At 37.7% G+C, this 27,117-nt stretch overlaps 1 protein-coding gene and 1 long non-coding RNA gene across 2 annotated transcripts; both read right to left on the bottom strand.

Annotated features, from left to right (window-relative positions):
- Positions 1-7,541: 7,541 nt before the first annotated feature.
- On the bottom strand, positions 7,542-9,047 carry LOC122309386. The gene is made up of 2 exons (XR_006242426.1): positions 8,074-9,047; positions 7,542-7,753 (listed from the first exon to the last, which is right to left on the bottom strand). It is a non-coding gene; the product is annotated as an uncharacterized LOC122309386 (long non-coding RNA).
- A 13,460-nt stretch (positions 9,048-22,507) lies between these two features.
- LOC122311883 (ABC transporter G family member 21) lies at positions 22,508-26,915 on the bottom strand. Its single transcript, XM_043126649.1, has 5 exons — positions 26,426-26,915; positions 25,446-26,244; positions 23,966-24,160; positions 23,666-23,844; positions 22,508-23,492 (listed from the first exon to the last, which is right to left on the bottom strand). The coding sequence occupies exons 1-5, from the start codon at positions 26,675-26,677 to the stop codon at positions 22,845-22,847; spliced, it is 2,073 nt and encodes a 690-aa protein (XP_042982583.1). The 5' UTR covers positions 26,678-26,915; the 3' UTR covers positions 22,508-22,844.
- Positions 26,916-27,117: the final 202 nt, after the last annotated feature.

Genomic DNA, 27,117 nt, shown 5'->3' with positions numbered 1-27,117 from the left:
ACAAAACGGACGTGAAGCGATTAAGACCAAGTGCGAAGGGAAATTCAAGCATGCTTCTTATGGCTTGGGCTTTCTCTCCAAAATCTTGGACCCCGACAAAACCTTAAGAAAAATATACATGCTCCATATGAATTTAACTAGCTTGGCAAGTCCAAAAAAAAAAAAAACGATATATGCCAAAATAAAATCTTAGGCCCGTATCCTCCTTCAAAAGTTTTAATACAAATCTTAAATGGGCTTTTCATGCCTATAAATTCAGAAAAAATAAAATAAAAAATAAAATAAAAAAAACCTTAGAAAGTGGGCCAGGTGTTGAGTCGGGTGTTACACTCTGTTACTGCTGTTTTCTAATTGGTGATCTGTGTGAACCGTGATTCACACACACACGCACACACTCTTCTCATAACTCTCATAGCTAGTGGATCACGCGAAGAATCTCGTACCCTTTCCAATTTGTAAAAGTTAAAGCCGAATTGTATCGATAATTCACTTGGTGCAAATCCTGTATATTTGGCTGTTCGAACCATAGTTATCACTACTGGTGGTCCTTTCATCTCTACTAGTTATGATTATGATACTCCTCTTGACAAATATGGTAATGCACAATGGAATTTGAACCACATAAATCCTTAATAACTATTCCATTTGTGTAATTTGAGTATGGATCCATTACAACTTGTAGGTTTCTTAAATTGTTTTCATTCATATTATGCGAATCTATTTACTGTCCAGTTTTGTTTTTATTTAATACTTTTATCATTTTTCAAATTGATACCAGGTGCCATTTTCCAAATCATGGTGCAATTGGAACCGCTATCACTTTACTATATTTTGTGCTGTGTTTGTGTTGACAATATCATAATGATCTGAATGGCATTTTAATAGGTGAAACAATGGGTTTGGCATTTGTATAGCTTGCTAAAAGGCTTTTCTTGTTGAGTTTAATATCAATCTTCACTAGGTTGAATGGTGTATTATTGGCTTATCAAGTACAATGGGTTTGTGATAAATGGATAAATATGTTGTTTTTAGTACTCTTAACGTAGTGAGATTAGTGAAATTTATCTGTTAAATCAAGAGTATTAATCAAACAATGTGTACTAGCTCTTCCTGACATGTGAAATGACCATTTACACCTCAAAACAATAAACTTTCATGTATATGGCCTGAGTATTACTTTCATCAATTAAATAGGCTGGCTGGTAACTTACATGAGCTGTGGCCCAACACAGGAGTGAAGCCAACTGATGCTCGAGATTTGTAAGGCCATAAAGTGACTCAAGCCGACAACTTAAGCCCATGAGAAGAAACTAAACCTGGAGAAAGCCACGGGAAGAGGTCAGCATCACCTAACTTGATAGACACATGCTACCACTCTGAGGGATTTGGGGACTACGAGAAGCAGAGAAATGGGGCGGTTGTGCACGATGGAAAAGCTGCAATCCGTGGCAAGAAGAGAGGATTCTTAGTATAAAAGGAAGAGAAAGCTTCGACTATGGGCATTCGGCTTTTCCATTTCATTTTACTTGTTATGTCTTTCCATTTTTTGTTTCAGACGGCATTTTCTGAGATTTTCTTAGGGTTTTGCATATTAGTCTTTTGCTAGTTTTTGATAAAGATGATTGGCTAAATTTAAAAGCCTGGGTTGCGGTGAAACTGTTCTTTGCACTCCATCGCTTGCTGGATTTTCTATGGTTCCGATTGTTTACCTCACTTGGTCTGAAATTAAACTCTAAAGAGGAAAATCTGATGAAATCTCTTGCTCTTATTCTTGCTCTGCTGTAGACACAAGGCACAACAGAACCTTGAATTAATCAAGGATTCCATTAGCCAAGTGTTAAATTAACCTTGGTGGAAGCTTAGTGAGTGTACTTTATTTTGGGTTTTGGCATAGTTATTCTAAGCTTTTATTTTGCATGCTCTATTTTATTAACTCTTTGATTGAGTTAGTAAGTGGAGATTAATGCTGAGAAAAATGTGTAAGTGTTGGACACCAATGAACTTTAAAACCGCAACTCGGGTGTTTGCTCTATTGAATCTGTGAACCCTGCAAGTTGAACTACTGATTAGTAACTCAGTTTTAGAATTACACCAATTTTAGAAGTCAGATTTTTGTATGATTTAATCCCTGTTTTAGAGCAAGGTCATTGCCCTGAAAACAGCCACAATCCACTATACATTCGCTTGATAACAAACCCTTTACTGGGTGCAGACACTTTTTATCTTTCCAACTTGTTTTCAAAAATCATAACAATTCAAACAAAGGTTGTCGCAGAATATTTCTTCTATATCATCATAGTTTTCCAATAAGCTTTTTCAAGCATGTTACTGGAATCACACTTGTCTCTGTGGAAATGACCTAGGACTTCCTTATTATTACAACTGAACCACTTCTACACTTGGGAGTGATAATTTGGAGAGAACTAGTTTGGTAGTTTCAAAACATTATTTATAGTATATTATTGGTTTATTGTATTTTTGTATCTTGTGTTCTCTTGTTTCCATTTTGGAACATGATTGCATCTGCTTTGTGCATCATTTTTCACTCCACAATGGGTTTTTCGTAACTAATTTTCTATTAGCACACGGTTTCTCAAGAAGGGTGCAGCTGAGGATGAGTCTAGGTATCCTTTCCTTAAAGTTGTCTTTTGGATGTTTGGAGGAACTTAATTGTTGAGTTTTTAAAAATTTTGCAGGAACTTAGCCTTATATTGGTAGAGAATAAAGCAAAGTTAAAGGAGATTGAGCTAGAGATAGATGAGATGAACTTCAAGCAACAAAGATTGGAGGTCGATCATTCTATCAACTTAGTGGATTTGGATGTCTCAGATTGACAACTGTAGTAGTAGCTATATGAGCATCAGAAGCAGCAATATTGTCAACCCTTGCATGAATCATAGAATTAGGGCTGTTCATCCGGGTTTCGATTCGGGAAATCGGATATACCCGAATCGAAATCCGGATTTGAAGTCTGGGCCAGAACCCGGACCTGGTTATCCTGGATAGATCCGGGCCGAAACCCGGATGAATCCGGATTTTGCAAAAATCAGATTCTGGGTTCCGGATTGAACCCTTTTTTTTTTCTTCTCTTAGGCTTTAAAAGCATAATTAATTTTTTAAATAAAAACCTATACTATATTAAAGATTTTTTAAGAAAAATCAATGTTGAAAAGCATAATTCTCTTTATGTAAAAGCCTATATTTTTATTATAGAAATTTAAAAAAAAAAAATTGAAAATCATACCTTTTTTTAAAAAAGCCTATATTTATATGAAAATATTGAGAAGCATGATTATCCTATATTTTAAAATATTAAAAAAAGTGTTGAAAATCATAATTTTCGTCAAAGCCATATATTATATAAAAAGTTTTCTAACTCATTAAAAAACATAATATTAACATTTTCCAGAATAATAAAAATATATAAAAATGAAAAAATAAAATGCATCCAATCCACTACATATTACATTATTTTATTATTTACACATTATATTATAATACAAAATACAAAATTACAAGATATGAATTACAAAATAAATCTAGCAAGTAGCAACTTCAAGGGATCTGATTGAGAGAGATCCTGCACAATTTGTATGCAAAGAAAGTCAGTAGTCTTTAGAGGCTTTAATTGCATAGTATTGATTAGCTAATTTACTACTAATAAGATTACCACTCCTTGAAGCTGATGAGGTTGTTGTAATATGGGCATGATCCTCAATCCATCATGCCCATATTACAAATGGGTAATGAAGTGATAATAGATTATATTGGCACAAAAAACAGGACCAAACATGCTAAAACAGGATTAGATTTAAAAATTGGTTCAATCTGCCTAGAAGAAGATAATTCTCTGGCCTAGAGTGAAACCAACTCAACTTAGAGTGAAACCAACTCAAAAATTGTGAATCCATGATTTATTGTTTACCCATAAAAATAAGAAGCAGGTTATGTCAAGCAAGAAAAAGTAATTTCACCAACACATTACACCAAACATATGGTGTATGTTATATATGTACTGCTCTTATTTGTAATAGAAATCCTCAAAGAACCACCAAAGAAAGTGTACAGAATACGTGAATTCCTAAAGAAACTTTGATATTGGAAATCATATGAATATGAGCATTCTGCAAATATATATTTGTAAGGTATAAAATTTATATTCAAATACTTTCCTTATTGGTGCTTACTTTGTAAGGTATAAAATCATATGAACAAGTTGATTGCTTTCTCAGGTTCTCGTAGTAATAGCCGAGATTTGATATTCCGGCTGAGCAATGATGCCACTACCAACTGCCTTGGAAGTATAGAAAAGCACTAAACTTGGAAACCTCCTCAAAGAAATAAAAAAAAAAAAAAAAAAAAAAGTCGGTGTTGCACAGAATAATCTTGGAGGAAGCTATAAGAATGATAACAAGAATTCTCTCAATGAAAATTCGCATATGAAAATATGTGATGGATTTGATATTTGCCCATATCTTAGTAGTTGGCATCAACATCATCATGTGTTCTGTTTTTTAAACCTCACAGAAATATGGACTCTTTCAATAATCTTAGCTTCTTTCTTGTCTCACAATCAGTTAAAAAGTTATAATACCAAGCTGATATACCACTCTTTTATACAGTCAAATCAAGCTACTAGAGAACTTAATTGCGTGTGATTCTTAAGTGGCTGTGCATAGTGAACTGAATCTACATGATCTAGATCCCTTGATCAATGATGATATCTCATGATTTAAAATATCTCATGATTCAACTTGTAGCCAAATGACAAATATGATATCAGAAACAATGGGCAGGACAAGAAGGTTGTAGAAATATGATATCACTGGGACTTACTCCTAACCCATTGCATCAAGTTTTAAAATGACTTCAGGCCAAACCCCTAATTTACAATGAAATCAAAACATCCGTATTGCAAGTATTGGAAATATCCATTTTTCATACCAAAAATACAAGCACCAAAGACCCTTACAAAGGGCAACCCAAGAGCCTCAAGGATTTCCAATTCAAGCTTTATACTTAATATCTATGCTCAGACTTAATTAAACACATCTCTAAGTCATGTAAAACACTATTAAAGACTAATAGAACATCAACTGAAGGTCACAAAGATAAGTTCCCTTTGTACAACCAACATTAAAATTCAAACTGACATCATGAAACAAACCGAGCTCCATATCATTCAAAACACTATTTGTATCCAACCTAAACATCATCTATCATGCTAAGAAATCAAGATTTCAGAAAACCCCTTAGAAAAACACATTTTAACTTACTCCAAATCACACTCCAAGATTTCAGAATTCAAGCAAGGTTCTGTTATCTTGCAAACCCACATTTACACATATATGCACACATAAATCCAACCTAAAACCATCATCAACCCAAGTCAAACTTTTCACTTAAAACAAATCAAGGCACACACATAAGACATGAACATATTGTTCCATCCAAGAACAATGTTTTGTTTCACTAAGGCTATGTCTTTCTTGATCAAGGTACTCCTTTAGATTCAACATCAAAGCATCAATAAATAAACTCAAGCACTAAACATCTTATGAAAATCAACCATCATACCCACAAATGTAAAATCCTCAATCAAACTCAGCCACAAATGTGAGCAGTTTTAAATTATGGGTAAGGACCCGAGATCAAAACACATCCTAAATACCCCCCATATAGACACAAAACAAACACCCAAAAGTGTCAAGCATCAAATTTACATTAAAAAATAAATAAAAAACAGGACAACTCTCTACAGAATATAGTAGACAAAAATCACATTAAAAAAAATTATCCATCTATTCCATTTTGAATGCAAAAACAACCCAAACAAACCAGAGATTTTGAACAAAGCAAAGGTAACATAGTAGAAAAGCATTTAAGCAAGACCCAGAGAAGAGAAAAACTGACCAAACGGCACACAAGGATGAAAATGACTGAGCAAAGTGATGAAGACCAGGTATGCGGATGAAGATGACGGCTAGGGTTTCAGAGAGACTGAGAAAGGGTTTTCGGCGAGATATGAGAGAGAGAGAGAGAGAGAGAGAGAGAGAGAGAGAGAGAGATCACACGGGCTGGGACTTGGGAGACGGCTCCAAAGACAGACAAGAGATTAGGATTTTTTTTTTAACTTTATATATAAACCCGGTTAACCGGGTTATAATACGGAACCCGGGCTTGAAACCTGGGTCCAGACTGGGTATATACGGTTTAGTAAATACAGTTTTCGGCCCGGGTCAAATCTGGGCAAAAAACCATAACCGGAAACCTAGTTATCCAAGTTCCGGTCCAGGCCGGATAAAATCCGGCCCGGATGAACAGTCCTACATAGAATCATTTGAATGAAGAGATTTTATTTCTTTGTTTTCTGTTTAATGTACAATTTTATAGTTTTGTTATTAATTTAAAAATATTGGGACAATGAAATTTTTATTTCTATAAAAAGATATTTTATTGTCAATGAATGGTATGGAGAAATTATGTTTGAACATAAAAAATGAAGTGATATGAATATTGCCTAAAAAAAACTATTATTATTGTTCAAACGTGTATTAGAGATTAAAAAAAAAATATATTGTCCCAAAATAAAACCGTTCGAACGAAATTGTTGGCGTTCAAACTATTATTAGGGAAGAAAAACATTTCACTCCCAAAAAACCGTCTGAATGACTTTGTTGGCGTTCAAAGACTATTAGGGACCAAAAAAAATTAATTCAGCTCCAAAAACCGTTCGAATGGAGTTTTTGGCGTTCAAACGATATTAGGGACGAAAGCAAATTGATCCCAAAAACATCTATTCGAACACTTTTAAGTGGTTTTGATAAATTGTCTTAAAAAATATTTTTTGAAAAAGATTTTTTTGGACAAATTAGGGACAAAGTTCTTTTCTCGCAAAATACTTTTAGATCGAGACGAAATAGATATCTTTTGGGATGAAAAATTTAGTAATTTTGTTGTAGTGAGGTGTATTTATTGCATGAGCTTTCTTGCTTCAGCGACATCATGTGCTTTATTTGCATTTTATTTTCGGTTTTCTCTTGCGTGTTTTGTACAAAATGTTGACTTGTTGCTCCATTTTTAGTTTTACATCGGTGGGATTAAAATAAAGGACATAGATTTAAAGCTATAAATAAGAAGCTGAGCCTCTTAATTTAAGTATATTAATTGAAAACTTATTTAGTAATTTTTAAATTTAGTTACATTCTTTTGTTGGCCTTTTTGTAAAGGGAAAAAATGTGTAAAGTTAAAATTTTACTAATGGAAAAGCTTTGTGTATGTGTTTGGAATGAGGAGAAAAATTATGTGATTATAATAATTTTTCACATAGTGAATTTTTTTCTCTAGGTCTGTTAATTTTTTTTCTATTTTTAAATTTTTACGTAAATATCTTGTGTTGTTATTATTTTTTTATTTTTTTTGTTATTCTTATAAAAGATAGATCCTATGAGATGAATTTGCGACGCAAAATACCAAACCACGGGCCCTTTGTTTATACGTGTTGTCCGGAAAGAGGAAGATCGCTGGATCGACCAAAGAGATTGACAAGTACTAATTAACTCTTTATTGAAATAGTTTTGTTTTTATTTAGTAGGCCAAGCCTAAAAAGAGACACATGGATACAAATCAGAAGCAACTTCTGTAATATTGATGAAGATTATTAAGTAGGACCGGCGTGAATTGCCATCTTCACGGACCCTTCAAACGCACGCCTTGTCGTCCTCATTAACTCTACTTACTTGGCTCCTGCTGCCTAATAAACCATGGACATGAAATAAAAGATATTCATTAGTATGCAATCGATGAGCCCTTGATTATTAGAAAATAATCTTCTCAATTTCCTGCACGAATTTGTAAACTTTAGGTCAGAAAGAGACACATGCATGAAGTGAGTGCTATAACATTCATAGTTGCCTATGTGGATTTTTCGAGCACCATCAAATGTCCAATAAATATTTATGTATAACCTACTTTATGCATCTATTTCTCTCGTACTTCTGCTCAAATTTGTGTTTCAAACACGAAATTGAAAGATTTGAATGCCTGTTCAAATGTTTAAAATTTGTGTGCTACCTTCTTCTTAGGCTCCCGAAGCCTTGCCTCAGGCTTCTTAGGGGCTTGTTTGGAGGCCGGAGCTTTGGGTGTAGCTGTGCTCCCGGTAGCAGGTTTTGAAGGCTCTTTCTTGACCTGAGGAGGTGGTTGAGCGCCTGCAACAGGCTTCTCAGGTTTGAGTGATGCCATTTTTCTGTTTTTTTTCTTTTGCTGGATACTCTTCACACTCAAAGACGTGTCTACGTACGTTGCTGTCCTCAAGTATAAGCTACACAGCAAGAGGCATCCATATATAGCTGAGTTTCGAAACTATATATGATCGTGACAGGGAATTGGAATCATGTCATACATCAAATGGAATTATGGAAGTGATCAGAAACGGTGCTGGCACTTGATCATGATAATGGAATAAACTCAGCTGGAAGCCTCTTTGTGATCTCAAAGAAGAGATGCTAAATTGTATCAGATTCTTTTGCGGAGGCGCATATATTTCGGATATTTTTGGATGCGTATTCTAAGAAATGAGGTAGACACTCTCGGAGCATAAATCTAGTAAGTGGTATGCATGCCACTCCAAGATGTGTGAGAACCTCGTCTTGACGCGAGACTAACTAATAGTTAATAGGATTCTTTGTAGAAAAGTTCAAAGCTCACCACCTTTCTGATCATAAACACTCAAGTGATGAAATTTGGTGTCCAAAACATACAAGCATCTTTTGTATTTCTTTTTAAAGGAAACGTATGGAGAGGGAAAGAAAACTAAACCAGCATGCATGAGACAATAGTCAGATTACGAACCCCCATTGTAATAACAGGAACAACATAAACCGGAGAAGAACGTACAATAGCTAGAAGTCTTAAGGTTCAAGAGTTTATATAGTGTACATATTACGAATAAATAACATCTTTCTTTGTAAACCAAGTACCAAATCTGGGATGAAGCTAGGAAGAGATTAGTGGGGTGGGGCTGTTTGTTTGTTTTTTTCTTCCTTAATTTGTTTTTGGTGAATTGCGGGATAGACATGCCTTCCATCCCCTAAAAAGTAAAAGTTTAAATATATAGCAGATATTCTCCTGGAAAAGTTACATTCATGATGCTGATGAGATTATTTATTTTATTAATGGATTCTTTGGAAGGAGCCGTAGGCCTTTTTTCTGTCACTATTTGACCCCTCCCTCAGTATTCTCAAGCTATCCCTTCTATCTACCCATCTTCCATATTCTCCATTTTCCCAGCTAAGATTTTTTAGATTTATCATCGTTTGATCCTCACCAACTTACACTGCCACCACCAGTCTCCTTGAAACACAGGAGAGAAAGAAGATATTAACTGGGAGAGATAAAGTATATTTTTTTATTCTTGATTGTTCTACTTACAAGAAATATTGCCTCTCTCTACATATATATATAGTAACAAGTCAGGAATGTATTGTACAACCAATGAGAAAATTACACATCTACACATTGAATTTGTAATAGTCCCTCTCAAGATGATGTATATATATTATGCACATTCATCTTGGATAACAAGGACTGTAAAAGCTTAGAACCTAATGGCTTGGTCATCAAATCAACAATGTGATGAACTGATGAAACATGCATGTAAAGTTGTTAAGGATCCTTCTTGTAGCTTTCCATGCATTAAATGAGAATCTAACTCAATATATTCAGTACGTTTATGATAGACTGGGTTAGTTGCTATGTGTAGTGTAGCTTGGTTGTCACAAAAAATAAGTGTTGGCCGTTGAGGATGATGTTGATGAAGATCATTTAGCAAGGCATGAATCCAAGTTATTTCACAAATTGTATAGGCCATTGACCTATATTCAGCTTGTGCAGAGGAAATAGAGACTATATGTTGTTTCTTGAATTTCTAGATAACAAGTGAATCACCAATAAAAATACAATAGCCACTGACTGAACGAAGAGTATGAAGGAAACTAGCCTAATTAGAGTCTGAAAAGGCCTTAATGTGAACTGCAAAAGAAGCTGGAAAGAACCAACCTTGACTAGGTGCTAATTTGAGATATTTGAGAATTCATAATGCAGTTTGTAGATGTGGTACACAAGGGCTATCCAGAAATTGGCTTAGATATTGGATTGAACATGTGATATTAGGTCTAGTATGAGTAAGATAAAGTAATCTGCCAATCAATCTTCTATAAGCAGAACATCATAAACTCATTCACGACCTTTTTTGGACAACTTGGAATGAGTGTCTATAGGAAAAATGACTAGTTTAGCAGCAAGTAAATGCACATTCGAATCAACTTGAGAGTATATTTTTTTCGAGACAAAGAAATGCCTTTCTGTGAATGTGCAATCTCCATCCCAAGAAAAAACTTGGTAAGACCCAAGTCTTTCAGTTTAAATTGAACACTTAAAGATGCTTCAACAAAATCAATAGTAGGTAAATCACTATTAGTGAGGAGAATATCACTGACATAAACCAACAAAGCCACTAATATGATGTTGGGGTCGTCAAGCTCAATGTGGATGGGGGTTCGCATGGGAATCCGAGTATGTCTAGTGAAGGAGGCATTGTCCGTAATGCGTGGGGTTAGGTTCTTGGGGGGTTTTGCTCATTTCTATGGGCATGCTACCAACACTATTGTTAAAATGCCGAGCTTTTCTAAATGGTCTTCGTCTTTGTCAACAATTGGGGCTGATGGATCTTTTGGTTGAGTCATATTCTAATATGGTTGTGGGTTGGTTTATTTCGCGGTCTTGTAATTATTGATATTTGTGGGATTTTTTGAAAGAAGCTAAGTCTATTATCTTTTCTTTTAACATTCAGTTTAAACATGTGTTTAGAGAAGCTAATATGGTAGCTGATTTTTTAGCCAAGATGAGGGCTAATGGTGGGAACTTGGATTTTTTGGGTGGGACATGTGGACCGGGGAGAATTATGGGTCTTATTCGTACATATAGATTAGGTATTCCGTATGTTAGACATTAGTTTCATTGGGTCTTTTGCTTGGGGTTTTTTGTTGTAATTATGGTTGTTCCTCTACCTAAGTGAGAGCTAACCTTTATCAATAGAAAGAATAGGAGCTTTGGAAAGGGGGGGGGGGGGGGGGGGTGGAAAGACTACCTTCCCTTTTCCTGAATAATGGAATAATTTGACTTAGATTATAAGAATCCAATATCAATCAAAGCAAATGTAAATTTCAAATTTCATTGCCTAGAGGCTTGTTTCAATCCATACAAGGATTTTTGTAGTTTGCATATTCTTGTGTCCCCCTTGAGATAACCAGTTGGTATTTTCATATATACTTCTTCATCTAAATCTCCATATAGAAATACATTATTGACATCTAAATGAATGGTAGCAAGAGACAAAACACATCTGATTATGACCATTTTTGTAATAAGTGAAAAAGTTTCAATAAAATACAGGCTTTCCTTTTGAGTATACCCTTTTTCTACTCCTACTCAAAATGGTTCTAGATTTTTCCTTACTATTGTCGATGACCATTCTAGGTCTACTTGGGTTTATTTGATTAAATCAAAATTTGAAGTTAAAACGTTATTCATTTATTTTTACAATCTCATTAACACAATTTCAAACAAGAACACAACATGTAAAAAGCGATAATGGCTTAGAATTTAAAATGATAGATTTTTTTTTTTCTCTTCAAAAGGAATCATTCATCAAGTCTCATATGTAGAGACACCTCAACAAAATTCTATAGCTGAACGAAAGCATTAGCACTTATTAAATGTAGAAAGAGCATTAAAGTTTCAGCCAAATGTACCCTTAAATTTTTGAAGAGAATGTATTCTTACTACGACTTATCTTATAAACCATATTCCATCACCAATCCTAAACAATAAGTCTCCACATAGATCCTTTACAATTCAATCCCATCATATAGTCACTTGAGAAATTTTGATTGTTTGTGTTATGCTTCCACCCTCACTTAAAAGAGAACCGATTATCTAAGAGGAAACCATGTTGATGCATCATTCCCACATCTCATCCAAAGGATCTGTCAAATTAGGTTGAACAATTGACTCATTCACAAACCCAATTTTATTTTTTGCTTTCAAAGCCATATGCATCTATATGCTCCATGTATGATAAATTTTCCCAATAAGAACATGAGATACCAACATGGTGCCTAGTGAATCACCATTTTTCAAGTGATAAGGACTAGCAAAATTATCCATATTTAGAGAGATGGAAGCAGAAGAAGCCATGGCAGTAGACCTTCTTCAGATATCTGCTCTGATACCATGAAACAGATGAGAGAAGATATTAAGTGGGAGAGAAAAAGAATATTTTTTATTCTTGATTGTTCTACTTACGAGGAATCCAAGTCTAAAGAAGAAATGGGGAAGATGATATAACAGAAAGGTAATGCCCATAAAGTGCTCGACAAAATGCCTCATAAAGGTTTGAATTTCATATCTTCCATGAAAAGTTTACAGACTCTTTCACACAATACAATGCACTGTTCTTGTGTGTATATATAATACAAAATCCCAACAGACTACAAATTAGAGATTAAATCCTCACTGCGCAACTCATCAATTCTGTTATGGTAATATTCTTCCAAATGATTCTATATCATTCGGTTAAAGCAGAGGCCATGTACCATTGTTTAGATGCTGATTCACTGGCCACCTCATCAGGTGAAACAATAGCCTTAATACAGTCTATATATATATATATATAGAGAGAGAGAGAGAGAGAGAGAGAGAGAGAGAGGAAATTTCTTTTTAAATGATGAAAATTTTTTTAAAAAAAATGTATGATTTAAAAATTAAAAAAAAAAATCAAAATGGCCTTCTCAAATGAGTTTTTTGGACTACACACTCCGTGGATGTAGCACGATCCTTAAAGTTTAGATCTTCATCACTCTGTCGCCGCCCATTTACCTCGCCAAAAGATTACTTACAGCTAGCTAGCTCACTCCACCCATTTTGATCAAAATCCACTCTTTGACCAACGTGTGTAGTGCATGCCATGCGTGCCGAACTTCATTTAGTTCAACCACCTTATGTGTTCCGTCCTTGTAGCAATTTTATGCACCTCTTCAAAAATGCAGGACTGGTGTTCAACAACATGAATCACCTCAACCAAAAATTTATAGAGCGCATCTCACAACAACTGGTGCTAACATTTTGTTTGCTTCGTACCAAGAAACATGGACTAGCCCAATTAGATGGATAATCATGCCATTTCTCTAAGCTTTTCGTGGGCCGTGAGACACAATTTTAGAATATGACAAATAAAAAGAAATGGATAATTTATCGTAAAACATTGATCCACCCAGATTTAAAAAGTTTGGGTTGGTGAAATAGATGGGCCAAACCCAGCTTTTTTTTTGGGCTGTCCACGCCTCCAACTTTAATCATATTCAAGTAGGGGATGATACCTTTCTGAAAATTTCCTACCATTAATTTCAAAGGGAAAACGATTAACTAATTACTATAACACAACTGATAATAAAATAAATAACCAATTCCTTTTTATCATTATCATTATCTTTGATAATTGAAATGGGAAGCTTTTCATTGCACCTAAAGGACATTTGCAAGGATGCTTCTTCTTTTTCTTTTTTATAAGAAAATGACGGTACCCCAATTTTATTAATAGCCCTTATTTGAGGTGAAGGAAAATCGTGGTTACAACCAGACACTTAGAAGTTACAAACAGACAAAAAAACACATACCAGGTATCAAAAACCTAAAACACCAACCAAATAAAGAAATTTCACTCTAATTGAGAAATTACAAAACCAAGACAAGATACCAACCCTAGAAGGCAACCAACACCTGCAAAACATAGTGCACATGCAAATAATAATAGCAATTTAAGAATACTGAAAGAAAAACCAACTTACTTGGAGCAAACCTATGAGATGCGCAAATAAGGAAGACCAATCATGTCTATACGAAGAAAACCTCTTAACCAAGTAGGCATATCATCAGTATCAACCCAATCCATATTTAAACCCCCAGCACCCCGCTTAGCAAGAAAATCATACACGACATTACCTTCACGAAAAAGATGATGAACACGATACTCCATGCACATAAGGTACGCATGCAAGTCATTCCAGAAATCCTCTAAATACCAAATATTGCAAGTCCCTTTAGTGATCCAATTAACAAGCAATTGAGAATCCCTCTCAATCTCAACTCGAAAAAACCCAAGATGAACACACCTGCAAACCCCTTCCAACACACTACGCAGCTCAGCATAATTATAGAGCCCTAACCCAACGACACAGAATATGCCATACAAAACTTACCACCATAATCACGAATAACACCCCCAGCACCAGCCGGTCCAAGATTACCTAAACTACTACCGTCAGTGTTAAGATTCATCCAACCAAATTGAGGCCGAGACCATCTCACCACATGCACCTGTTGAGGCTTAGGAATTAGAATTGGAATATCCAATCTATTTAAACTAGAAACATCCTGATTGGAAAGTTTAGAAACTTTCATGATCAAATGCATAATTCTTCAGAACCAATATTTAATAACCTACCAGGTCGACTCAACAGTATAAACCTTATCTTCATACAGGGCTTTGCAACGCCAGTCCCAAAGTTTTCAAGAGACAATGAAAGGTATAAGACCAAATATAGTCCAAATCTAAGAAGACTTGCTCACACAACGAAACCAAAAATTAATATGTTCCTGTCATGTTTGAAAAACACCCGTATGAACACCTAACTGAATCACATTCATACGCCAAATTTGATAAGCAAAGTCACCAGTACAAAGCACATGACTCAAATCCTCAACGTGACGCTGAGAACAGCAATGACACTTAGAAACCATAGGAATCTCAACAGTTCTAATTTTTTCATCAATACTCAAACAATTATAATAAGCCGTCCACATCATAATATAGACCTTCTTAAGAAGACTACTATGCCAAATCCAATTAGCCCAAATTAAAGGGGATGCCTGAACCCCAATACAATCCCAAACACTTTTAGTAGTAAAGTTGCCATATGTGTCCTTTAAACCAAATTAAGACATCTTGCACATCCCTCCTCCTAGAGAACAACTTACATAAATCAAAAGCTTTTTGAGAACCCACAAGCCTCTCAAGAAGTGGAACATCACACCCATTATCAAGACGACTGTGACGCCCCCAAATCTCCACGCCCGAACACGGGGAAATCGAGACGTCTGGATGGTGACAACCCGAGTCACCATCCTATCGACGGGTGCCAAGTGTGTGCAAAGGTAACATATGTGCACAAGAAGCACGCAGCGGATAACGAAAGTCATAACTAAGTACCAGAATTTTTCTTAACGTAATACAAGCTGTTTAAAACGTACATAGATAAAATATTACAAAAAAAAAAACACAAATACAGTTTTAAACAAATATAAAACATAGCATCAGCAACCCGGCGGAGCCGCATCCTCGGGCTCAGACTCCTCCTCTTCGTCCTCTAACTCTGCACCAAAAGCTACGGAACCAAAAATGGTACCGCAGGTAAGTAAAACCCAAACACTACCAGATAAAAACACATAAAACTCAAACAAGATGCATGAAACATGCCCAATGCACAAAGCCCATAAAACACAAGTTTTCCACACACGCCAAAAACCCATTTGGCCCAAAAACACACAACCTTTCTAACTAACACGCCAAAAGTCACATTTGGCCCAATATCTCGCCAAAAGTCCATTTGGCCCAATACCACGCCAAAAGTCTCATTTGGCCTCTCAAACCATTATCCAATTTTAACCGTATGCACCATGACCTCCCCTAGGGGTCATCCGCACACCCTGGCTCCAGTGCCACACCGCAGAGTACCACCACGCGTGTGACACCTAACAAGCGATGCCCAGTTCCGCGCCCCGCGCGTGCGTAGCCAAGCATCCTCTAGCCCTCGCCAGCGAAGGGCCACGGAGTCGGTGAGTAGGGCGATGCCCGGTTCCACGCCCGGCGCGTTCGTAGCCAAGCATCCCCTAGCCCCCGCTTTCGTCGTCTAGCGAAAACTCAGGGGACATCACTCAGTTTATTCCGCTCCCGAGTGACCAGAGGAGCTCCACCGGGATAATACCTCATCCCGGCTTGGGGTCGTGATACACACGCACCCGTAAAACCACTCACGCCAATACACAGGCTTTTCACACACTGTCACAAACACACGTGCATGCACCATGCAATGCCATAAAAATGCATAATAAAATAATCCAACAACATAAAACAATTAAACAGGCAACTCCGTCCTCCATCCACCCGACCCCCGAACTCCTCGGACTCAGTCTGGAATCAACCAACCAGCAGATTAATTAATTGAAAGAGAAATATATATTTAAATCTAGAAATAGGGTTTGAAAAATACTTACAGCGCTATATGGCAATTTTAGAAAACAAGCGGCGTTGCAAACGGCGGCGAAAAAGCAACGTCACAGTGAAAATTTACTATGGTCGTGGGTTTGAAAAACTCACTTTTGAACGGGGGCAAACTAGGACACGAAATTGATAGGGAATGGTCTAGGGATGGTTGTGAAGCTATTGGAAGTGGTGGTTGGCCGAGGGTGGCGGCGGAATCGCCGGAAATGGCCGGAAAACGCAAATCGGAAACTAAGCTCGTAGGAGTTGTTCCGGTGGTCGTTGGAGGCTGGAAATGGGTGGGTTAGGACGGCAAGGGACCGGTGATGAGGTGGTGAAGAAATGGTGGCCGGAGGTGGAGCGACGGCGGCGGATCGGAGCAAAATCCGTGGAGGCTTTGGAGGGCTATTCCGGCCAAACGGCCGGCCGGTTGGGGCTGAGCTTCGGAGGGGTGGTGCGCCGGAGGGAGACGAAGAGAATGGGACCGGTGGCGAGCCAAATGGTGGCCGGACGGCGGTGGGCCGGCAGAGAGAAGGTTTCGGCCGTGAGGGAGAGAGAAGAGAGAGAGAGCTCGGGGGGGGGACGACGCGGGAAGCAGGAGGAAAAAAAAAGAAAAAGAAGAAAAAGAAAAAGAAAAGAAAAAGAAAAGAAGGAAAAAGAGAAAAATGAAAAAGAAAAAGAAAGGAAAAAGGAAAAAGAAGAGAAAAAGGAAAAGAGCTGCAAAAAGAAATGAGGTCCAATCCTCACTCCGGGAAAACAAAACAAACCACCGAAAAGGGATTAAAAACCACAAAACAACTTAAAGAAATAAAATACAACATCAAATAAATTAAAAACTAATTTTAAAACGCAAATAAATTAAAATAAATAACTAATATATTAATTAAAATGAAAACAACCATATCAGCGAAAATACAATCAAAATCGGGTCATCACATCGACACTCTTTAATCTTCAACAAATGCTGATCAATAATTGGATAATGATCACTGATCGGACCAACCTTATCCCAGTTATCATACCAGAAAGAAATATTACCCTATCGAACAAGTCATTTCGAGTTATTTAAAACATCAGGAATACTTCTAATAATAGATTTCCAAAACCGAGTACCCTTATCTAGCATTAAAAGAGATAAATGAGTACCCCTAACATATTTGCCCCTAAAAAAAATCCACCCTTAAGGACTGACCTTTAAGAAGCTGCCAAGCAAGTTTCAAATGTAAGGCCTTTTGAATATCACCAAAATCCCAAAAACCTAGGCCACCCTCCTCAATAGGCTTACAAATATTATTCCAAGCAATCCATTTCCTCTTGCTTTTACCTTCAGCTTTACCCCAAAAGAAGGAACTCAAGATCCTATTCAACGCTGTGAGCACAATTTTAGGGACATGTAAGACAACCAACAAATGAGTATCCATACTCAAAAAAACATGGCGAAGCAAAATAGTATGACCACTAACAGAAAGCATTTTCATCTTCCAACCCACTATCTTTTTACGAATCTCACCGAGCAACTCACCAAAATCACCAACTTTGAGCCTACCATCAACTATAGGCACACCTAAGTATTTAAAAGGAAATGAACATTCAGAAAAACCAATGAGATGAAGAATGGAAAGTTTCCTAGGAGGAGAAGTTCTTTTAGAAAAATACATGGCACTCTTATGTTTGTTAAGAACTTGCCCCGTCCAATCTTCTTAAGTATTCAAAACCTACATCAAACCTCTCATGGACCTCTTACCACCATTAGCAAAAATAACAATATCATCTACATATATGAGATGGGAAATAAGAGGGGTACCTCTAGCTTAGGCGAACTGACCAATTTTAACATTCCCAAAAGAGTTCTTAAGAAGACGGGATAGCATCTTGCATAATGATAAATAAATAAGGAAAAAGCAGTTCTCATTGCCTCAATCCATGCTCACCTTTAAAGAAACCCAACAAGATGCCATTCATCATAACAGAGTACCACGACATAGAGATACAAGACTTTATCAACTTTGCTCCTGAGAAATAATCTTACTAAGCAAACCCGTCATACGACCCACTAGAATTTTGGCACAAATCTTAGAAATCACCAAGCAAAGACTAATGGGTCTGAATTGATCAAAACCAGAAGGCTTAGCCACCTTAGGAATCAAAATAATAAAAAAAAGTAATATAAAATCTGAGAAAAGATTTACTATGAAACAAATTGGATATGGCACTCAATAAATCATCTTTAACTAGATCCCAGCAGACCCTATAAAAACCAGAGCTAAAACCATATGGACCAGAACTACTATCAATTGGAATACTAAAAAGAGCATTCTTAATTTCTTGAAGAGAAGGAGCTCTGCAAAGCGCCAAGTTCTCATCAGTAGTAATCATATGAGCAATCAAGTCATTCAAGTTGGGCAGCTCTCTATTATCCTCAACCCCCAAAAAATTTTGAAAGTACTCAACAGCCACTTGATGAATCTCTAGAGGGGAATTTAAAGTGGTACCGTCAGCCAGACACATCTCATTAACCATTTTGTGATTCTTGGCATTCAGATAAGCATGAAAAATTTTTGACTTTTGGTCCCCATCTTTCGGCCAACTTTTCTTAACCATATGAGATAGATGAGTTTCCTCTCTACTCATCCAAATTAAAAGATCCATTTTGGACATCAAAAGATCATTTTCATCCTCAACATTAAAACAAACTTGAAGCCTATTTTCTAAACTCTCAATATGTTGCTCTAAAGTATTGATCATAATTAACCTCAATCCTACCAAAAACATTCTCATTCCAATCCCTTAGCACCACCTTAACCCTTTTTAATTTAAGAGAAAGATTAAAAAGCCCAAGTCCATTCCCCTCTAATCTCCAAGCACTCTCAACAAGATGAAGAAAATCAACATGATTCGTCCACATAAACTAAAACTGGAAGGGACTAGGGCCATACCTGAAAGGACCCTCACCCATTTGGATCACCAGTGGCGAATGATCAGAGATAGAGCGAGCTAAAACCTGAAAAAAAAAAGGCACTAGGAAAGCAGTTAAGAAAATTTGAATCAATAAAACATCTATCTAACATTGCCACCAGCGAGCCAAGCCACCTTGGCCATTACACCGAGTCATACTCGAGTCTTTAGAACACATATCCATCCAACCATTGTTGTAAATGCACAAGTTGAAATCTTCCATAGCGGCAAAAGGACATGGCTGCCCACCGCACCCTTCTGAATCATCCTTGATAATATTGAAATCCCCACAAATAACCCATGGAAGGTTACCACAGCCAGAAATCTCAAGATCCTCCCAAAGTGTCTTTCTCTCGAACTGAGTACACTTAGCATAGACAATGGTGAGAACAAAGACATGCCCATTCTCCTCAACTCTAACAGACGCAAATTGATTAGACGCAACCAACCAATGAACTGAAACTACCAAATTCCACAAAAGCCAAAATTTTCTTTCTTGCGATTCATTAGTAAGAAAAGACTCACAATGGAAACGCCCCAAAAGATTAGGAATTTTATCCTCCCTTAAAAAGGGTTCAACCAAGGCAATAATATTAGGCCTAAATTTTTTTATAAGTTTCTTCAATCACAATTGAGAAGTACCAACTCCTCTAATATTCCAAAAAATGATAAGACTTATCATTGGTTTAATTTGGAAGGGCGAGTAACCACCCTGCTGGAGCTTCTATTTTTAAACTTACCAACAACAACAATATTGGAGTCTTCCGAGTCTGAATGGTAATCTTTTGTCATATCACCTTTAATCATGTCTCTCTCAATTCCGTAATCAGATTGAATGTTAATGCCCAATTCTTGCTCATCGACAATCTCACACCTATCTTGAACAAATTCTTCACCATGATCATCATCAATCTCCTCAATTTGAATCGGGTCTAAGTGAGTCTTCAAACTAGGTCCGGCCTCACAAATACCCAAAATAGCAATCACAGGCCCAAGGCCCTCCACCAAATCCAGCCCCTGCGTAGGGCCCTGCTCCACAAGGCCCAAGGTCGAATCAACACACGACGCCAACTGTGACTGGGCCCCATCACCATCAGGCATGAAAGCAATAGGCCCCTCACATGTCCCACGATTAATATTGCATTCATCTCAAGACCAAAATCATTAGCATCAACGACCACCACCATCTTCAGCTGATCAAGTTGTTGTAATTCCTGAAGACCGTCCCTCTTACCTGTGCCCTCAATATTCCCAACCGAAGTAGGGACCCCATCTTTCGAAGGCTCTTGTTCAGAATCTACCAGTTCTTACACCACAACTCCATCAGGTTGTACCATGTTTTTTCGTGCAAGATCAGACTTTGGTGCACTCTCAGTATCCACAACATGTGTATTTTCTACATTCTCTTCTACTCTAGTTTGTCCCCCTTTTGCTGCCCACCTCTACCCTCATTGCGTCTTCTGTTGTTGGTCGCGAGCACGTCTACAGGTTTTTAGATTGTGTCCCTAGCACTTACAGGTGGTGCAATAAGCAGGTAACGTTTCAAACAGGATTTCTTGTCGACGGCTTCATGGCAAGCATGGTTTCCCAATCCAAAAATGTGGTATCAGATCTTTGAAGGAATCTATCTCAAGACAAACCCTAGCTCCATTGGTTCGAGTCACACATGCCGTGGAGTTGCCACAATGTATAAACTTGCCGATCAAAACCATAAGCATCTTTAAAACAAACTAATGGTAAAAGTTCGGTGGCAGACCAAGCAAGAAAACCCATGACAGTACCCTTGACGATTCGAAATCCTCATCAAAATCTATTGTCCATGCAAAAGCCCTGTAAGAAACTCCATTCACTTCACATAATTCTCTGGAAAAAGATTTATTGAAGTCACTTTCGTTGGACAGCTGAATAAACACATGCCTGGGCTTTCGCATGGTAGAGACAATAGGCATACTCGACAATCCCCAGTGACAATGGATAAAAGCTCTAATGGAATCCAAGGAAGGTTGCTGTCGAAGGAGTTTAAGCACCATTGAGTAGTGAAAGGGCTCTGCATTTTTCTCCAATTCCTCCACAGAAAATGTGAAAAACAATTCTCCATCGATGGTTTTCGGTTGACGAAACGGGACATCCATCTCTGGTAGTGGTTGAGGAACCACAGAGACAAGGTCGGCATACAGCCGAGGATGGCTAGCCGTAGGTGGCGGCGCACCAGCAGCCACGATGCAGCCTATGTAAAGACCCAAGCGATGTGTGAAACCCTAGCAGAGCATTAAAACGTGAAAAAGGAAACTTTCTGCTATTTGCAGGGCTGTTTTGATGGAGTTTTCTCCCTAATCTCTTCCAATGCACCGTTCGGAAAGTGCATTTATATATGTTCAAATAGCTGAGACTATCTCGCAAAACTCAACTATCTCGCATGTATAAGTACTCACAAGTCATAAACAGAGTCAGCGTTGGGTGGTGTTGCTCAACAAGTCTTATTTGGTTTTATAGATAGGATAAGATGAAAGTTTAAAAAAATATTGTTAAAATATACTTTTTTAATATTATTTTTGTTTTGAGATTTGAAAATATTGAATTGTTTATTACATTTTGTTTGAAAGTTTGATAAAGTTGTAATGATTAAAGAGTTGTTGGATATAGAGGTGAGATGAAACCATTAGAGAAATCATCTCCCACCCAAACAGCCAAACAGAGATGTGAAGGTTGGTTTGAATTTATTTTCACAAAAAAAAAAATTGTCACCTTTTTAGAAGAAAGAAAATATTATGAAATTAATGTAATTTAATAAAAATATTTGTCATCTTATAATATTATTGTGAAAGATATTATAAAAAAATTAAATTTAAGTAGGTAATTTATAAATTACTATAATTATTTATAAATAAAATAAAATCATTACAAATACTATGCAATAATTGGTGAGTTGACTCACATCTATCAAATCTCAAAAAAGTTAAAACTATTTCATCTCATTTCCTAATCTAAATATACAAAATTTTTAAAAACTATCTTATCTTATTTCAACTCAGCAGTCTCACTGTTATTCAAAAATCATATCAATTTATCTTATCTCATTATCGAAACGAGTACTAAATGAAATGAGATTAAATGAGACGAGAAGGTTGAATTAATTCATTTGCTTGCAACAAAATGAGTAAATATCAAAGAGTTGGATCATTTTCAACGAAGCTCTTATCTTATTGTCCATTTGTTAGCTTTGTGGTTTTGAAAGTACAGCAGGACAATTTCATCAGCTACATAAATGTTTGCAAACTTAATATTTCATATATATAATCAACCATAAGGTCCTAAGTTCCCATGTCAGTAGATAACATATGGTGTTGGACCATCTGAATCTAATTTACATCGGTCTGAGAGCCAGCCTGCAACATCTCTATCCAGACTTTTGGTCAAAGTTCCTGATTAAATTATTCAGTCAAATCGTGGGTCCTTAACCTAAACTCGGGCTTCCAATCCAACGATACCTGATCTTTTTCTCAAGTCAGTGAGGTTAATGTCCCATCCTCAAAGCCAAATAAGCCAAAACCCTGTATCCCACCAACATCACAGTCAAAGCAGCCACATCCCACCACTTGTGATCAAGACCCAGGAAATGAATTGCAGGAAAATCCATTACCCTGCACTCCTTCCCTAGCTCATGACAAGCATAAACCTCATTCACTGAGTACTGTACTCCCACAAGAAGCTTGTAACAGTAGTGACTAAAAGAGATATACTTCAACCAAGCTATGAAAGATGGAATGTGCTGAATATAGTATCCTCCAGCAAGTAAGAACACAAGCATGGTCACAGAAGATAGGGTGGTGGCCTGCTTTACGTCCATCAGGATTGCCCCAAGTGCAAGGCCTAGCCCTTGGGAGACCAGCACGTTGAAAAGGATAATCAAGAGGGTTAGCACAAATGTAAGTAGTGAAGGCTTGAGACCTCCCATCCAGTACGTGACCGTCACGAAGATGGTTGGGAGCACAAGCTCCATTGGCAAGTCGCCGGCCATTCGAGCGAAGTAATAGGAGGAGAGCCGGTACATGCCTGATGAACGTTCTTTTATCAGCATTGGACGCTCCAAAGGGAATGCGAATATGGCACTGAATAGTGGGAAAAAGCCCCAGAAGATGGAGAAGAAAAAGAGAAGTCCAACCTGCAGATTCAAAAGTATTTTTCCTTAGGGATCGATAATGGTATTTGCCCTATAGTTGGAGGGGAATAAGAGCAAATCATATACTATTTCTGATATTGCCAATATTACAGGCCATTCTAGCTAGAGACCAATGTAGATGTCTGCCTATTCCTGCCAGGATAAGATGACGATACCTGATCTTGAATGTGTGAAGTATCAGATTTCCACCATAAGAGGCCCGACAGAATTGACACAGACATGACCTGAAAAATCTTCAGACCTGAATAAGATTCGTGCTTCCTCTCTTTCAAACCCCTTCTTAGCAACACCTTAAATTGCTCCCACCAGCTGGTGGTCCATCGATTCTCACAACCTGTACCACACAAACTTACTTTTAGTACACGTACTGACTGATTTTTCTGAATTTTAGTGAACTCTGCATACGGATAGATATCGAATAAATGCACATAGATCGGCCAAAAATTTTCACTGACCTCTGGAAGATAATATTCCAGATGTAGAAAGAACTGGGTCTGTCAAATTTCTGTGAATATCTGCCTTCAAGGCTGGATATAGATTTTTTTTGTACGATGCAATTAAGGATTGTTTGGTTGAATTGTGATCGCTATGGTTATCTAATCTGCCATGAAACTCCACCTGCTCATCCTGCTTTACATCAGGAGCTATACCTACGTGATGTCAAAAGGATGCCAAAAGTTAAAAAGAAAATCAGTAAAATTAAGCCTTGAGCACAACTATAACTACGATTAAGATGCATGGCTTTACGACCGGCCACCATCTTTCGTAGTGTAAGTACAAAAATTCAGAGATCAAGAACAGTCATGGGCCATTTATGAAGACTAAGAGTAACATTCCAAAATTCAAGTAGCTGTAATCTGACCAATAAGTAAGTTACAGTCCAAACTTGTTTGACTTCAGTACAATTATTAAAACCATAACGGGCATTAGGAGATCATGAAAAACAAAAGAAAATATCTTAGGCTGTAATGTATGATCCGTGAGCTTCAGTGACAGGACTAGGGCTGTCGAATCAATCAAAGTTCTTTGGCATTGACTATGATAATTAAAGAAGAAGTTCCATGACCAATATAACATACATGTAATAAACTTTATGACCATTAAGCTCACGAGTACTACACATTGTTGAATATTAAATCTGTGAAAAGGGTACGTAAGACCACTTTATTGGAAATCAGTCGACATTCAAGGAGGGTGCTCATTTTCGAAACTTTAATGTTTAAGTGATCATGGGATGTAGACATTTTGCTGTTATTCTTGGATTTATAACATAAAGGTCGTGATTATATATAAAAGTGTGGCAGGCAGGCACACGTGTGGTTTGATGGTAGTTCCCCTGTCCTAGCTAGATCAGGCCGGGGGTCAATCCCTCTCAATCAGCGAGAATTCTATGTCTATCCCCCTAAACAAATTGCATAACAGGACAAAAGTAGTGCCCGGTTGCGCTGTATTGAGTGGTGCCTGTCAATCGAGGTCGACCCTAATTATGTGTATGTATCTATGCATAACAGCCAGACATGTGGTGAAAACTTGTCATGAACAATCATCATTAATTTCGAAAACGAACTCTTACCTAAATTATCACCAACAACTCCTAAAAAGTTTTCTTTTCTGTTTTTTTTTTTTTTTCCAAGTAACTTCCTGTTGTTGCGAGTCAATTTTGAGGGCCATGTGGACAAGTTCCTATATTTTTGCATTTCATCCTCGTTGAGTCTCAAAATCAAAGCAAATATTGGAAAGATTAATGAAAAAGAAAATTTTGTACTCATTGTCTATTTGGTTAAAATAGAAAATAAGTTTGCTTGTGAAATTACCAATTAGAACAAAATATAGAGTCGGGTTCAAAAAATTAAAACCGATAAAATATATATATCATTTATGTTATATTCAATAAAAAATTTTAAGAGAACTTAGTACTAAGAAAATGATCCGTACCGTTGGCAAGATCAAGCAGGAAATCAGCAGGGTTGACGAAATCAAACCCGGGCACATAACCAATGGAAGCGAAGTATTCCATGACCCCACCCGCATGACCGCTGTAAATCGGGCACCCGTCCGACAACACCACCACCTTGTCAAACATCCTGTACAACCGGCTGGAAGGCTGATGAATCGTGGTGATTACCGTCCGGCCGCCGCGTGCCAGGCCTCGCAACGTCGCGACAATGCGTTGAGCGGTGGTGGAGTCGAGCCCCGAAGTGGGTTCATCCAGCAACAACAGACTCGGGTTTACCACCATCTCCTGCCCGATACTGACCCGTTTCCGCTCACCACCGGAAACACCCCTGAGGAGGGTCCCGCCGACGATACTGTTACGACATCGTGATAGCCCAAGGTCCATGATGATCATCTCAGCTTGCTCCATTTTCTCTTGCTTCGAGAGCTGTTTGGGTAGCCTTAACATGGCGACATAGGTTAAGGTCTCGAGCACCGTGAGATGAGGGTATAGCACGTCGTCCTGCGCGACGAAACCGGTCTTGCGCTTCATGGAGCTAGAGAAGGGCTGGCCGTTGTATGTAATAACGCCGGAGACCTTGCTGGGCAAGCGGCCGGCGAGGGCCGTGAGGAGTGTGGTCTTGCCACTGCCGGATGGACCCAGCATTGCCAGAAGCTCGCCGGGTCGAACAACACCACTGACGCCATTCAGCACATATCGAGTGGGTTTCGGCTCATGCGGCGCTAAACAGCTACCCTTGTTGGTTCGCAACTTTATAGTATACGCCACGTCTTCAAACTGCCACAATCATCATGCACATGATGAGTTTTAGCTAGGAGTACTCCATGCTAGGAAATTAGGAATATTCATTTATACATGCATCTATTAATTGTCTTGTGCTAAATTTATGCAATATTGATAGATGAAACATGACTAGTATCTTCGTAATTTGTGCAGGTAGTTGGCCATGTTTGTATACCTTGAGAGTAATGGGGCGCAGGGATTGGTGGAGAATGGAGAATCTGTGTGTGTTTGCTTGATCTTGCAGTTGGTCTGGCATCTGATCTTCGAAACAAGTGCTCACATTAATTGACAAACTGCTTGTTGAAGTACCGGATGGCTCTGCATGGACCAAGGCGTTCTCAGACCAATTGGCGGCTGGGATATTCGCAGGCTGAATACTAGTAGCAGTACCAGTGGTGGCAATTGTTTCTTGCTCAGGAGGCATCATTTCAATAGATTTTAAACAGACAGACAGAGAGGAAGAGAAGGCTGAAGAGGAGAAGATCAGTAATTGCGGGGGGGGAAGCTAGCAAAGAGTTAATTATGAAGAAGGAGAGGGAGGGGTGGTCACATGCAAGAACAAGTAATGTGACTTTATAATGTGAGGAAGCCACGAGAAAAAGACTTTGGGTATAATAGAACTGTAGCCATAAAAAGTACTACCACCACTGCTACGAGTGTATCCCAACATAATATAAATTATATATATAGCCATTGGTGATCAAGCTTTGGGTGATGCTTTATTTCATCAATCACAACTCCTCCTTTCTCTTCTACTTAGATACGTGTCTCTTATTAGTTAGTGTATTCGGGCCGCTTTTCTTTGTGGGCAAAAACATCCCCCGAATGTTGATATAAATGTCTATATATTAATTAATAAAATCTTTT

The sequence above is a fragment of the Carya illinoinensis genome, chromosome 5 (genome assembly GCF_018687715.1).
Source record: "Carya illinoinensis cultivar Pawnee chromosome 5, C.illinoinensisPawnee_v1, whole genome shotgun sequence".
NCBI lineage: Eukaryota > Viridiplantae > Streptophyta > Magnoliopsida > Fagales > Juglandaceae > Carya > Carya illinoinensis.
The sequence above is the reverse complement of the archived record's forward strand: the minus strand, read 5'-3'. Positions and strand labels throughout refer to the sequence as shown.